The 16,118-nt window shown below is 43.1% G+C and overlaps 2 protein-coding genes across 2 annotated transcripts in view; one reads left to right on the top strand and one right to left on the bottom strand.

Moving 5' to 3' along the window:
- Positions 1 to 906: 906 nt before the first annotated feature.
- Positions 907 to 1,686, bottom strand: LOC118945765 (extensin-like). The gene has a single exon (XM_036968566.1). It carries the CDS (start codon positions 1,684 to 1,686, stop codon positions 907 to 909), a length of 780 nt encoding a protein of 259 aa, XP_036824461.1.
- Positions 1,687 to 5,930: 4,244 nt separating this feature from the next.
- LOC110521187 (anoctamin-9) overlaps positions 5,931 to 16,118 on the top strand; it is a 41,459-nt gene continuing 31,271 nt past the window's right edge. Inside the window, exons 1-5 of the mRNA XM_036969251.1 lie at positions 5,931 to 6,218; positions 8,450 to 8,542; positions 10,692 to 10,814; positions 15,585 to 15,721; positions 15,880 to 15,929. Coding sequence (XP_036825146.1) covers positions 6,198 to 6,218; positions 8,450 to 8,542; positions 10,692 to 10,814; positions 15,585 to 15,721; positions 15,880 to 15,929 — 424 coding nt within the window. The 5' untranslated portion in view covers positions 5,931 to 6,197. The remainder of the gene's footprint in view (positions 6,219 to 8,449; positions 8,543 to 10,691; positions 10,815 to 15,584; positions 15,722 to 15,879; positions 15,930 to 16,118) is intronic.

The raw sequence follows: 16,118 nt of genomic DNA, 5'->3' as shown, positions 1-16,118 counted from the left end.
AACACACAATATGTACTGAACCTACAGTATGTACTGAACACACAATATGTACTGAACCTACAGTATGTACTGAACCTACAGTATGTACTGAACACACAATATGTACTGAACACACAATATGTACTGAACCTACAGTATGTACTGAACCTACAGTATGTACTGAACCTACAGTATGTACTGAACACACAATATGTACTGAACCTACAGTATGTACTGAACACACAATATGTACTGAACCTACAGTATGTACTAAACCTACAGTATGTACTGAACCTACAGTATGTACTGAACCTACAGTATGTACTGAACACACAATATGTACTGAACCTACAGTATGTACTGAACCTACAGTATGTACTGAACCTACAGTATGTACTGAACACACAATATGTACTGAACCTACAGTATGTACTGAACACACAATATGTACTGAACCTACAGTATGTACTGAACACACAATATGTACTGAACCTACAGTATGTACTGAACCTACAGTATGTACTGAACCTACAGTATGTACTGAACACACAATATGTACTGAACCTACAGTATGTACTGAACACACAATATGTACTGAACCTACAGTATGTACTGAACACACAATATGTACTGAACCTACAGTATGTACTGAACCTACAGTATGTACTGAACCTACAGTATGTACTGAACACACAATATGTACTGAACCTACAGTATGTACTGAACACACAATATGTACTGAACCTACAGTATGTACTGAACCTACAGTATGTACTGAACCTACAGTATGTACTGAACCTACAGTATGTACTGAACACACAATATGTACTGAACCTACAGTATGTACTGAACCTACAGTATGTACTGAATTTCATGGCTATAGGTCACCTGGGGGGTGAGGGGCGTGACCTTTTAAAGTTAGGATTTTCAATCGGCCACCATGTGGGCATTTGGCATGGCATGAGAGGGTGTGGCGTGGCATGGCATGAGAGGGTGTGGCATAGCATGAGAGGGTGTGGCGTGGCATGAGAGGGTGTGGCATGGCATGAGAGGGTGTGGCATGGCATGAGAGGGTGTGGCATGGCATGAGAGGGTGTGGCATGGCATGAGAGGGTGTGGCATGGCATGAGAGGGTGTGGCATGGCATGAGAGGGTGTGGTATGGCATGTGGGGGTGTGGCATGGCATGAGAGGGTGTGGCATGGCATGAGAGGGTGTGGCATGGCATGAGAGGGTGTGGCATGGCATGAGAGGGTGTGGCATGGCATGAGAGGGTGTGGCATGGCATGTGGGGGTGTGGCATGGCATGTGGGGGTGTGGCATGGCATGAGAGGGTGTGGCATGGCATGAGAGGGTGTGGCATGGCATGAGAGGGTGTGGCATGGCATGTGGGGGTGTGGCATGGCATGAGAGGGTGTGGCATGGCATGAGAGGGTGTGGCATGGCATGAGAGGGTGTGGCATGGCATGAGAGGGTGTGGCATGGCATGAGAGGGTGTGGCATGGCATGAGAGGGTGTGGCATGGCATGAGAGGGTGTGGCATGGCATGAGAGGGTGTGGCATGGCATGAGAGGGTGTGGCATGGCATGAGAGGGTGTGGCATGGCATGAGAGGGTGTGGCATGGCATGAGAGGGTGTGGCATGGCATGAGAGGGTGTGGCATGGCATGAGAGGGTGTGGCATGGCATGAGAGGGTGTGGCATGGCATGACCCTTAACCATCATTTACTTTACATCCTCCTAAACCTTGTTATTTATTTATTATTATTATTTTGTATGAATTTGTATTTTTTCCCCCCCTGAAATTCACAGAACTGGTAGAGTAATAATAATGACTGAGAAGAAATAAAAAAAAATCCCCCCCGAACGCCGTAATGAACGCCAGAAAATACAATAGTGTTTCACTAGCTCCGCTGTTGACCGCCGTAATGAACGCCAGAAAATACAATAGTGTTTCACTAGCTCCGCTGTTGACCGCCGTAATGAACGCCAGAAAATACAATAGTGTTTCACTAGCTCCGCTGTTGACCGCCGTAATGAACGCCAGAAAATACAATAGTGTTTCACTAGCTCCGCTGTTGACCGCCGTAATGAAAAATAAACAGACGGGTTTAAATTGAAAGCAGGGATGTTTTGGTCCCGTAAAGGGTTGGAATAAATGGAGGACAATGAGCCCATTTGGAAGCTAGATGTGTAGTCCTTGGCAACAGGGAGAGGGCCAAGGCTATGCACTTATTGTATGGTACTATGTTGCTTAGCAACATGAAAGTTAGGACAAATTATACAGGTCATCTCAACAAGCCTAAAATAGCCTGCAGTTGTTTGCATATGAAGTTAACAGCAGTGGCTATACTTGATTGCTATCAGCATACAGAACGTCATTATGGCTCAGGACAACAACAATTCTTATTGCCTCTCCTCTCTCTATCCTCTCTGTCTTATAGCCTCTCCTCTCCCTATCATCTCTGTCTTATAGCCTCTCCTCTCCCTATCCTCTCTGTCTTACAGCCTCTCCTCTCTCTATCCTCTTTGTCTTATAGCCTCTCCTCTCCCTATCATCTCTGTCTTATAGCCTCTCCTCTCCCTATCCTCTCTGTCTTACAGCCTCTCCTCTCTGTTGGACAGCCTCTCCTCTCCCTATCCTCTCTGTCTTACAGCCTCTCCTCTCTCTATCCTCTTTGTCTTATAGCCTCTCCTCTCCCTATCCTCTCTGTCGTACAGCCTCTCTCTATCCTCTCTGTCTTATAGCCTCTCCTCTCTCTATCCTCTCTGTCTTATAGCCTCTCCTCTCTCTATCCTCTCTGTTTTATAGCCTCTCCTCTCTATCCTCGCTGTCGTAAAGCCTCTCCTCTCTCTATCCTCTCTGTTTTATAGCCTCTCCTCTCTCTATCCTCTGTCTTATAGCCTCTCCTCTCTCTATCCTCTCTGTTTTATAGCCTCTCCTCTCTATCCTCTCTGTTGTATAGCCTCTCCTCTCTATCCTCTCTGTCGTACAGCCTCTCCTCTCTCTATCCTTTCTGTCTTACAGCCTCTCCTCTCCCTATCCTTTCTGTCTTACAGCCTCTCCTTTCCCTATCCTCTCTGTCTTATAGCCTCTCCTCTCACTATCCTCTCTGTCATACAGCCTCTCCTCTCCCTATCCTCTCTGTTGGACAGCCTCTCCTCTCCCTATCCTCTCTTTCTTACAGCCTCTCTTCTCTCTATCCTCTCTGTCATATAGCCTCTCCTCTCCCTATCCTCTCTTTCTTACATCCTCTCCTCTCTCTATCCTCTCTGTTTTATAGCCTCTCCTCTCTATCCTCTCTGTCATACAGCCTCTCCTCTCTCTATCCTTTCTGTCTTATAGCCTCTCCTCTCCCTATCCTCTCTGTCTTATAGCCTCTCCTTTCCCTATCCTCTCTGTTGGACAGCCTCTCCTCTCCCTATCCTCTCTGTCTTACAGCCTCTCCTTTCCCTATCCTCTCTGTCTTATAGCCTCTCCTCTCCCTATCCTCTCTGTCATACAGCCTCTCCTCTCCCTATCCTCTCTGTTGGACAGCCTCTCCTCTCCCTATCCTCTCTGTTGGACAGCCTCTCCTCTCCCTATCCTCTCTTTCTTACAGCCTCTCCTCTCTCTATCCTTTCTGTCTTACAGCCTCTCCTCTCCCTATCCTCTCTGTCTTACAGCCTCTCCTTTCCCTATCCTCTCTGTTGGACAGCCTCTCCTCTCCCTATCCTCTCTGTCATACAGCCTCTCCTTTCCCTATCCTCTCTGTCTTACAGCCTCTCCTCTCCCTATCCTCTCTGTCATACAGCCTCTCCTTTCCCTATCCTCTCTGTCTTACAGCCTCTCCTCTCCCTATCCTCTCTGTCTTATAGCCTCTCCTTTCCCTATCCTCTCTGTTGGACAGCCTCTCCTCTCCCTATCCTCTCTGTCTTACAGCCTCTCCTCTCCCTATCCTCTCTGTCTTACAGCCTCTCCTTTCCCTATCCTCTCTGTTGGACAGCCTCTCCTATCCCTCTCCTCTCTGTCTTATAGCCTCTCCTCTCTCTATCCTCTCTGTCTTACAGCCTCTCCTCTCCCTATCCTCTCTGTCGTACAGCCTCTCTCTATCATCTCTGTCTTATAGCCTCTCCTCTCTATATCCTCTCTGTCGTACAGCCTCTCTCTATCATCTCTGTCTTATAGCCTCTCCTCTCTCTATCCTCTCTGTCGTACAGCCTCTCTCTATCCTCTCTGTCTTATAGCCTCTCCTCTCTCTATCCTCTCTGTCTTATAGCCTCTCCTCTCTCTATCCTCTCTGTCATATAGCCTCTCCTCTCCCTATCCTCTCTGTCATACAGCCTCTCCTCTGTGTGTGTGTGTGTGTGTGTGTGTGTGTGTGTGTGTGTGTGTGTGTGTGTGTGTGTGTGTGTGTGTGTGTGTGTGTGTGTGTGTGTGTGACTGTGTGTGTGTGACTGTGCGTGCGTGTGTGTGGACATGGATGTGTGTGACTGTGTGTGTGTGTGTGTGTGTGGGGGAGAGGTCATGGTTTGGCTGTGTATTGCTGTTACCACTACCTCTGCAGATACTGGATTTGGGAGGGCTTGGGAAGTCCTAATGAATGGTGAGGACTGTAGACAGGTGTCTTGTCCTCTGTAATAACAGGACATTGGTTGGTTCCACTCAGACCCCGTTTGGGATTAAAGAGGATCAAAGAGTAGAGGAGATACCACTTCATAGTGCATACATGTAATGCCTTCTGATTAGGTGGACGTCTAGGTTCATAGACAATCAAATTGGGTCAATGTCTGACTTGTAACATACAGTGTAGAAATGTAAACAGCTCCTCTATTTTGGCAAGAGATTCAGATGTCTTAATTTCACAGTATTGGTGCCGACAGTCACAGGGACCCTGGTTTGAGTCGTGGTAGTAGGGGCCTTTTCCCTAATACTCCACATTGGTGTCAGGGCCAACGGAAGCGCTCCAAATTCGCAATGAGAAATTCATCTTAGATAGTTTTTTTTTTTTTTTGGGGGGGGGGTAAATATTTAAAGCAGTTGTTATTATTGAATGAAATAATTGACCCAGATCATTGCTACAAAGTGCTGTGATTTTTTTTTATACTGAATAAATTTTTTAACTCAACATGCAATAATTTCTAATATTTTACTGAGTTACAGTTCACATGAGGATATAAGTCAATTGAAATAATATAATCTATGGATTTCACATGAGTGGACAGGGCTGCAGCAATGGGTGGGCCTTGGAGGGCATAGACCCACCCACTTGGGAGCAAGGCCCAGCCAATCAGAATGCATTCCCCCCCCCCCCAGACAATTCTTCAGGTGAATTATCTGGCAACAGCTCTGGTGGACATTCCTGCCAGTCAGCATGCCAATTGCACACTCCCTCAAAACTTGAAACATCTGTGGCATTGTGTTGTGTGACAAAACGGCACGTTTTAGAGTGGCCTTTTATTGTCCCCCGGGCACAAGGTACACCTGTGTAATTATCATGCCGTTTTATCAGCTTCTTGATATGCCACGCCTGTCAGGTGGATGGATTATCTTGGCAAAGGAGAAATGCTCACTAACAGTGATGTGAATACATTTGAGCACAACATTTAAGATAACTTTTTTTATTCAGATCATGAAACATGAGACCAACATTTTATATTGTCGCGTTTATATTTTATTTCAGTGTAGTTCAGCGTCTTCTCACCTGACAACTGCGCTGCCTATTTGCGGTCCTTTAAAATGTGTACTCTGCCGCCCCCTGTCGGTTGTCAGCAGGTACTGTACACAATCATTCTGAGATTTGCAACTTCTTGATGCCCAGATTGAATATACTATCAAACGAATTATTTACACATAATAACGCATAATAACTCCGTTTAACCAACCAAGTAGTATGCTAGCATATATTTCTGCTGTTATTTCAAACCACAACACATCCCGATTCCAAAGGTTGTCAGCGGACCAAGAGAGTAGTAAAACCACCTAGTGACATCACTGTGCAACAGGTAAAGTCGCTTTTACATTCCTGAGCCTGAGAAACGAACACGGTGTTTGAGTTTCTTGGGAAAGTACGGAAGAAGTGGTTTGACAGGTGCACCGAATGCTATTTTTGTTACGTGCAAATGTTGAATTAAAAAAAAGAAAAAATAAGAATCGTCCTTTGAGCGCGCGGTGTGGTTTGGTCGTTGGACGCCTAAAGAGGAGAGCTCTCTGTTTGTATTGAAAACCTATTCAGCTGTCATGTCGCGGCACAGGAGACAGGTAGATACAACTATTTTTATTATAATAGACGGCTGATTAAATGGGGATCCACATGCATGTCAACAAGCTGTTTGAGTATCCGTTTAGCCTACATACTGTAACTAACTAACTATACATGAACAAATAATCGGCATAGGCCTACGTTTGTATTCATTACTGTTTAGTATATATTTGTGGTGGTCTTTCACATAGTGGGTACATTGATTCATTTCACGGCTAGGAAGAAATAGATGAATGGGCAGTGAAATATGATCCTGTGATTGACCTTGATTGCATAGGCTACATGATCAAATATTGCATAATTCCACTTTGTTTTATTTGCGTAGCATAGCTAGGTTTAGGCTACACATTGACATAAGTGGGCCCATGCGCTTTCTCTCAACATGCGCTACGATACACCGGTCATATACCTTATTCTATGATAATGTATGGCCTGATGATCTGCTCTCTGCGGACTGTAGGAAAAGTCTATTATAATTATGTTCTATTGTAATGACAGATACGTATCTGTTATCCCCTGAAACGTGAAGGCTGACCGGCACATAGTGAATCATCGCTTTTAAAAAATTAGGTCACAAAAAAGGAGTGACTGGATAATTTTTTTTTAAACATACAATTCACATCTTCTGGCGTCTTTACGGGCTCAAGAGACGTTGTGTGTCTCGGGTTAATGTCACTTGTAATATCTTTAATTAGATATAACTATGAACAACAGGACCAGTCAAAAGTTAGGCAACACCAACTCATTCAATGGTTTTTCTTTATTTTTACTATTTTCTAGTGAAGACACCAAAAACTATGAAGACATCAAAAACTAGAGGATAAGTTCATTAGAGTTAACTACACCTCAGATTGCAGCCCAAATGAACACTTCACAGAGTTCAAGTTACAGACACATCTCAACATCAACTGTTCAGAAGAGACTGTATGAATCAGGCCTTCATGGTCAAATTGCTGCAAAGAAACCACTACTAAAGGACACCAATAAGAAGAAGATACTTGCTTGGGCCAAGAAACACGAGCAATGGAAATTAGACTGGTGGAAATCTGTCCTTTGCTTTGCTGGTGACACTGTCTGTGATTTATTTAGAATTCAAGGCAAACATAACCAGCATGGCTACCACAGCATTCTGTGCTCAGAAGTGCTCAGCATATGTGGGAACTCCTTCAAGACTGTTGGAAAAGCATTCCAGGTGATGCTGGTTGAGAGAATGCCAAGAGTGTGCAAAGCTGTCATCAAAGGCAAAGGAAGGCAACTTTGAAGAATCTCAAATATAAAATATATTTAGATTTGTTTAACACTTTTTTGGTTACTACATGATTCCATATGTGTTATTTCATAGTGTTGATGTATTCACTATTATTCTACAATGTAGAAAATAGTAAAAATAAAGAAAAAACCTTTAATGAGTTGATGTGTCCAAACTTTTGACTGGTACTGTATATATTTTTTTCTACAAACACATGAGAAATAAAACACTGCGTTAAGTTTACTAGGTTACTATGTTAATCTCAGCATGAACAAAGAACTAGGAAGACTGACTGGATCGTATCGTTGCACCTCTGTTGCCGTAGAAACACTCTTCACCCCGGACATGTATAGCAAACAGAAGTCAATTCATGGGGCATCGCGGCCCTCACAGCTAACGTCCATTTGGAAAGCATAAGCTGGGGGAGTTTTTGAGTCGGGGCAGTAAATTCTTTATTTAATAACAGTGTTATCTGACAAAGGTATTGATGTGAGTTTCTGTGCCTCTGCATCCCCACACATTGTTTTCAGCACGTCAATTGCTGCTGGTAATATTAAAGTCTCTGCAATAGTGTTGTGGTTTCATAGCGTAGCGGGCCTAGCCGTTCACACCGGGAATGACTCAAGTGCAACAATCAAACTCCTACTCACCTTACTGTGTGGTCCTGTGCTCTCATCTTGTTTTAGGCCAGCATCGAACTCCTACTCACCTTACTGTGTGGTCCTGTGCTCTCATCTTGTTTTAGGCCAGCATCGAACTCCTACTCACCTTACTGTGTGGTCCTGTGCTCTCATCATGTTTTAGGCCAGCATCGAACTCCTACTCACCTTACTGTGTGGTCCTGTGCTCTCATCATGTTTTAGGCCAGCATCGAACTCCTACTCACCTTGCTGTGTGGTCCTGTGTTCTCATCATGTTTTAGGCCAGCATCGAACTCCTACTCACCTTGCTGTGTGGTCCTGTGTTCTCATCATGTTTTAGGCCAGCATCGAACTCCTGGAGCTGATGGGAGTGGTGAAGGAAAATGGGAACCATTTTGATAGTCCTGAGACATCACCACTACTTCCCTCAGTGGTAAGAGATGACTGATGAAACACAGGCCTAGTTCACTGTACTGTATGTAAAACCAGATTTACAGTGCATTGCTGGTTGTTTTATATAGTCTATGGACAGTCATACAGTGCATTCGTAAAGTATTCAGACCACTTAACTTTTTTCACATTTTGTTTTGTTACAGACTTAATCTAAAATGGAATTTAAAAAAAAGATTCCTCATCAATCTATACACAATACCCCATAATGACATCACAATACCCCATAAAGAGATCACAATACCCCATAATGACATCACAATACCCCATAAAGACATCACAATACCCCATAATGACATCACAATACCCCATAATGACATCACAATACCCCATAATAACATCACAATACCCCATAATGACATCACAATACCCCATAATAACATCACAATACCCCATAATGACATCACAATACCCCATAATAACATCACAATACCCCATAATGACAAAGCAAAAACAAGTTTTCTATAAATTTTAGCAAATGTATTAAGAACAAAAAAAATTGAAATATTACTTTTACATAAGTATTCAGACCCTTTACTCAGTACTTTGTTGAAGCACCTTTGGCAGCGATTACAGCCTCGAGACTTCTTGGGTATGATGCTACAAGCTTGGCGCTCCTGTGTTTGGTGAGTTACTCCCAGTCTTCTCTGCAGATCCTCTCAAGCTCTGTCAGGTTGGATGGAGAGCGTCACTGCACAGCTAATTTCAGGTCTCTCCAGAGATGTTAAATCGGGTTCAAGTCAAGGCTCTAGCTGGGCCACTCAAGGACATTCAGAGACTTGTCCCGAAGCTACTCCTGCTTTGTCTTGGTTGTGTGCTTAGGGTCATTGTCCTGTTGGAAGGTGAACTGTCGCCCAAGTCTGAGGTCCTGAGCGCTCTGGAGCAGGTTTTCATCAAGGATCTCTTTGTACTTTACTCCGTTCATCTTTCCCTCGATCCTGATTGGTCTCCCAGTCCCTGCTGCTGAAAAACATCCCCACAGCATGATGCTGCTACCGCCATGCTTCACCGTAGGGATGGCGCCAGGTTTCCTTCAGATGTCACGCTTGGCATTCAGGCCAAAGAGTTCAGTCTTGGTTTCATCAGACCAGAGGATCTTGTTTCTCATGGTTTGAGAGTCCTTTAGGTGCCTTTTGGCAAACTCCAAGCGGGTTGTCATGCCTTTTACTGAGGAGTGGCTTCCGTCTTGCCGCTCTATCATAAAGGCCTGATTGGTGGAGTGCTGCAGAGATGGTTGTCCTTCTGGAAGGTTCTCCCATCTCCATAGAAGAACTCTGGAGCTCTGTCAGAGTGACCATCTGGTTCTTGGTCACCTCCCTGACCAAGGCCCTTCTCCCCTGATTGCTCAGTTTGGCCCGGGCAGCCAGCTCTAGGAAGAGTCTTGGTGGTTCCAAACTTCTTCCATTTAAGAATGATGGAGGCCACTCTGTTTTTGGGTACCTTCAATGCTGCAGACATTTCTTGGTAACCTTCCCCAGATGTTTGCCTCGACACAATCCTGTCTCGGAGCTCTAAGGACAATTCCTTTGACCTCATGGCTTGGTTTTTGCTCTGACCTGCACTGTCAACTGTGGGACCTTATATAGACAGGTGTGTTTCCAAATCATGTCCAATCAATTGAATTTACCACAGGTGGACTCCAATCAAGTTGTAGAAACATCTCAAGGATGATCAATGGAAACAGGATGCACCTGAACTCAATTTCGAGTCTCATAGCAAACGGTCTTAATACTTATGTAAATAAGGGATTTCTGTTTTATTTATTTTTAATAGATTTGCTGAAAAAACAGTTTTTGCTTTGTCATCATTGGATATTGCGTGTAGTTTGATGAGGATTATTATTATTTTTTTAAATCAATTTTTGAACAATGATAATTGTTGTAATGTAATAAAATGTGGGGAAAGGGGTCTGAATACTTTCCGAATGCTCTGGGATACATCAGTTACTGTATGTAACCATCATGTCATAGATTTATTTTCGTCTTTATGTTCAGTATTGGATCCATCAAATCACTCAAGTCTACACTATCTTGTTAATCTTTCCTCCTCAGCATACTCAACTAGCATGTGACTATGTTTCTCTCTCTCTCTCTCTGTGTTTTGTGTGTGTTTGGTTCATCTTTCCTCCTCAGCATACTCCACTGTCATACGACTATGTCCTGGTCGCTAAGACAGTGGATGATCCGGAGAAAGATACCTTCAAGATGCAAGAGGCCTTTATCGAGAAACTAAAGATGAAGAACTTGAAGATAACAGTGAGTTATATTACCAGTTTAACAAGCTGTAGAGTTAGGTTGTTCTTAAGCCGAGGCTAGTTTATCGTCCTTTTTGTTGTTCTTGTAAAATACATATTATCTTTCTAAGAGTTTTTAAAACCAAACTTAAGTATAATCATGTCTGTGTGGGCTTAAACTAAAGTGAGTTTACCTGCTCATTATTTCCTAGTCGATTATCTTAGCTTTGTTATAAGACATTATAAAGGCTCAAGCCTCTATTTTAACAAACCTAACACAATGTTAATCTAAGGCTCAGGCCTCTATTTTAACAAACATAACACAATGTTAATCTAAGGCTCAGGCCTCTATTTTAACAAACATAACACAATGTTAATCTAAGCACAGGCCTCTATTTTAACAAACCTAACACAATGTTAATCTAAGCACAGGCCTCTATTTTAACAAACCTAACACAATGATAATCTAAGGCTCAGGCCTCTATTTTAACAAACCTAACACAATGATAATCTAAGGCTCAGGCCTCTATTTTAACAAACCTAACACAATGATAATCTAAGGCTCAAGCCTCTATTTTAACAAACCTAACACAATGTTAATCTAAGCACAGGCCTCTATTTTAACAAACTAACACAATGTTAATCTAAGCACAGGCCTCTATTTTAACAAACCTAACACAATGTTAATCTAAGCACAGGCGGTAGCGCTATAGGTTCAGGCCTCTATTTTAACAAACCTAACACAATGTTAATCTAAGACACAGGCGGTAGCGCTATAGGTTCAGGCCTCTATTTTAACAAACCTAACACAATGATAATCTAAGACACAGGCGGTAGCGCTATAGGTTCAGGCCTCTATTTTAACAAACCTAACACAATGTTAATCTAAGCACAGGCGGTAGGTAGGGGGTTCAGGCCTCTATTTTAACAAACCTAACACAATGTTAATCTAAGCACAGGCGGTAGGTAGGGGGTTCAGGCCTCTATTTTAACAAACCTAACACAATGTTAATCTAAGACACAGGCGGTAGGTAGGGGGTTCAGGCCTCTATTTTAACAAACCTAACACAATGTTAATCTAAGACACAGGCGGTAGGTAGGGGGTTCAGGCCTCTATTTTAACAAACCTAACACAATGTTAATCTAAGACACAGGCGGTAGGTAGGGGGTTCAGGCCTCTATTTTAACAAACCTAACACAATGTTAATCTAAGACACAGGCGGTAGGTAGGGGGTTCAGGCCTCTATTTTAACAAACCTAACACAATGTTAATCTAAGACACAGGCGGTAGGTAGGGGGTTCAGGGGTGTGTCAGAAATATTTTTTACTATCACAATTATCGAAGCACTTGCTGGCGTTGGCGCGAAAGGGCTGTGTTTTTATTGGGGGGGGGTGTGTCGAGGCTTGGCCTCACACTGGCCAATCAGAACGTGCTCCATGGCCCCTCACTGGCCAATCAGAACGTGCTCCATGGGGAAATATGTGGTTGCTTCAAGTTGTGTATTTAATGTCTTTTATGTTTGGCCTTGGAATCAACTCCAACGTTTGTCCGTTATAGTTTGTTAAATGGCTTTACAGAAACAAAACAACTAAATGTAGACCTATCTTTGCTAAATACGTTAACTTGAATCCATTTTGCAGTAGTACTTGTAATTGCATGGCCCCAATAACATTCACACTGATAAAAGGGGCTAGGCCTACGGCAAATTTCATTATGGTTGAGCATGGACTAGCCAAACATTGTCAATAAGCAAGATTTCAATTAATTATTGATAAGGTCTAAAAAAAAAAAATAATTTTTTAATTCTAAACAAAACTAAAACAAAAACGTGTTTTAAATACAGTATGTCACACGTACAGGCACCACGATTTCTTTCCGTGGACACATAACATTTAAACTATGGAGGGTTTGTACACACATCCAGAGATCCAATATAAAGTGAAAGGGAGAATGTCCACTCACCGTTCTACTGGTTTCTGAACATAATAGGGACCATTTTACAGATCAGAAAAAGTTCCATTGCAATGCAGCCCACAGACGTAACCCGTAAAACCCAGAAGGTGAATCATTCTACTAAGATTGCTTTGTATTTTCCTTTAGTTTTATTACAACCCACCGATTCAACAAGAATAAAATACCATGTCAAAAGTAATTATCTCATAAAATCGTCAGAATACATTTTTTTTAAAAGACACACATTGCTGTTGAACCAGCCTTCGTTATTGTAGGCCCAAGGAAGGGTTTTGAACATATGAAACTGAAAACAAGCAGTTGTTACATGTTACAGATAACTTCTGAATACGAGGTTCACCGGTATTCACTGAGGTATTCACTGGTATTCACCGAGGTTTTCACCGGTATTCACCGAGGTATTCACTGAGGTATTCACTGAGGTATTCACCGGTATTCACCAAGGTTTTTACCGGTATTCACCGAGGTATTCACCGAGCTATTCACTGAGGTATTCACCGGTATTCACTGAGGTATTCACTGAGGTATTCACTGAGGTATTCACTGAGGTTTTCACCGGTATTCACTGAGGTTTTCACCGGTATTCACTGAGGTTTTCACCGGTATTCACTGAGGTTTTCACCGAGGTATTCACCGGTATTCACTGAGGTATTCACCAAGGTTTTCACAGGTATTCACTGAGGTTTTCACCGGTATTCACTGAGGTTTTCACCGGTATTCACTGAGGTTTTCACCGGTATTCACTGAGGTTTTCACCGAGGTATTCACCGGTATTCACTGAGGTTTTCACCGAGGTATTCACCGGTATTCACTGAGGTTTTCACCGAGGTATTCACCGGTATTCACTGAGGTATTCACCAAGGTTTTCACAGGTATTCACTGAGGTTTTCACCGGTATTCACTGAGGTTTTCACCTGTATTCACTGAGGTTTTCACCGAGGTTCTCACCGGTATTCACCGAGGTATTCACCGAGGTTCTCATCTCTCGTTTCATGGGGCATGGAAATAGCCTACATCGTCAAGGGGGTTTTACGCACATCCAAAATGGAACATGCAAGGCTAAAATAACGTGGGCCTGCCTACAATGCATAGATACAAAGGGAATGTTAGCTGACTGTTGTTTTACTGCTCTCAGATGTTATATTTTAACAACGCCTTGGCGATAATGATTGATTTCCAAGCGGTCTCAGGAGCCAAACCTTTTATTGACACTCTTGACTACTTCGTGATTGCATTGGGCAGGACCAAAAAAAAAAGCCTTAATTGAGAGGAGTGGAGGGCGTGCTTGGTTTTTAACCAAATAAAATGAAATGGGAAAACAACATGAATCTTTTACGTTTCTAAATACGAAGTTTACAGGCACCGAAAGCACATTAGGCTACTCTTGTGGCGTATGCATATGGACAGTGTGCCGTCGCGGCAGGATAGGCTGCGTTTCAGCTGTCAACATTCATGCTGTAACCAACTCCGTTACCGCTAAAACCAAATAACCCCTATCCGTTTTTCTTTATTTTTTAAATTCTTTTCTACATTGTAGAATAACAGTGAAGACATCAAAACTATTAAATAACACATATGGAATCATGTAGTAACCAAAAAAAGTGTTACAACAAATTGTATATTTGAGATTCTTCATAGTAGCTAATCTTTGCCTTAATGACAGCTTTGCACACTCTTGGCATTCTCTCAACCAGCTTTACCTGGATTGATTTTCCAACAGTCTTGAAGGAGTTCCCACATATGCTGAGCACTTGTTTTGCTGCTTTTCCTTCACTTTGCGGTCCAACTCATCCCAAACCATCTCAATTGGGTTGAGGTTGGGTGATTGTGGAGGCCAGGTCATCTGATGCAGCACTCCACCACTCTCCTTCTTGGTCAAATAGCCCTTACACAACCTGGAGGTGTGTTTTGGGTCTTTGTCTTGTTGAAAAACAAATAATAGTCCCACTTAGCGCAAACCAGAATGTTGTGGTAGCCATGTTGGTTAAGTGGCCTTGATTCTAAATAAATCACAGACAGTGTCACCAACAAAGCACCCCACACCATAACACCTTCTCCTCCATGCTTCACGATGGGAACCACACATGCGGAGATTGTCCGTCCACCTACTCTGCGTCTCACAAAGACATGGCGGTTGGATACCAAAAATCTCAAATTTGGACTCTGACCAAAGGACAGATTTCCACCAGTCTAATTTCCATTTCTCGTGTTTCTTGGCCCAAGCAAGTCTCTTCTTCTTATTGGTGTCCTTTAGTAGTGGTTTCTTTGCAGCAATTTGACCATGAAGGCCTGATTCACGCAGTCTCCTCTGGACAGTTGAAGTTGAGATGTCTCTGCAACTTGAACTCTGTGAAGCATTTATTTGGGCTGCCATCTGAGGTGCAGTTACTTGCCGATTTCTGAGGCTGGTAACTCTACTGAACTTATCTGCAGCAGAGGTAACTCTGGGTCTTCTGTATACCAACCCTACCTTGTCACAACACAACTGATTGGCCAAACGCATTAAGAAGGAAATATATTCCACAAATTAACTTTTAACAAGGCACACCTGTTAATGTACATGCATTCCAGGTGACTACCTCATGAAGCTAGTTGAGAGAATGCCAAGAGTGTGCAAAGCTGTCATCAAGGCAAAGGGTGGCTACTTTGAAGATTTTGTTTAACACTTTTTTGTTTACAACATGATTCCATATGTGTTATTTCATAGTTTGATGTCTTCGCTATTATTCTACAATGTAGAAAAATAGTCAAAATAAAGAAAAACCCTTGAATGAGTAGGTGTGTCCAAATCTTTTGACTGGTACTGTATTTCTGTGTTAGAAAATCATAGACGACACTGTTGTCTTCTACGGTATCCAAGCTCCAAATGAAGTGTTTGAGAAGTACAGGTATCTACTGAAGGTGTCTGATGCCTGCAACTGGAGTGAACAGCAGGGAAGTGTCCCTCTTTCCACCAGGTAAGTTATGCACACACACACATTCAGAGAGACACACACACGCTCGCGTGGTCTGATGACTCAACGTATTAGCATGACAAACATGTTAACTTCTTAAAAGGAATCATAAACAGATACTTAGTCTTGTCAGCCATGTTAAAATGTCGTCTTTATTTCAGGATCCGCATTGTTCACTTTATCCTGAGTCATGTCTTCCTGAATACAGGAGGTGAGTAGTGCTCTGCCTTCACCCCCACGCCAGTCCTCCCTCTCTCTGCCCTCACCCACGCCAGTCCTCCCTCTCTCTGCCCTCACACCCACGCCAGTCCTCCCTCTCTCTGCCCTCACCCACGCCAGTCCTCCCTCTCTCTGCCCTCACCCACGCCAGTCCTCCCTCTCTCTGCCATCACCCCCACGC

This window comes from Oncorhynchus mykiss, chromosome 30 (genome assembly GCF_013265735.2).
Source record: "Oncorhynchus mykiss isolate Arlee chromosome 30, USDA_OmykA_1.1, whole genome shotgun sequence".
Lineage (NCBI taxonomy): Eukaryota > Metazoa > Chordata > Actinopteri > Salmoniformes > Salmonidae > Oncorhynchus > Oncorhynchus mykiss.
Note: the sequence above shows the minus strand (reverse complement) of the source record. Positions and strands in the feature narration are given on the sequence as shown.

Excerpts from the sequence above, each read along its gene's own strand:
- LOC118945765 (XM_036968566.1), bottom strand. The coding sequence starts at position 1,686 with ATGCCATGCCACACCCTCTCATGCCATGCCACACCCTCTCATGCCATG.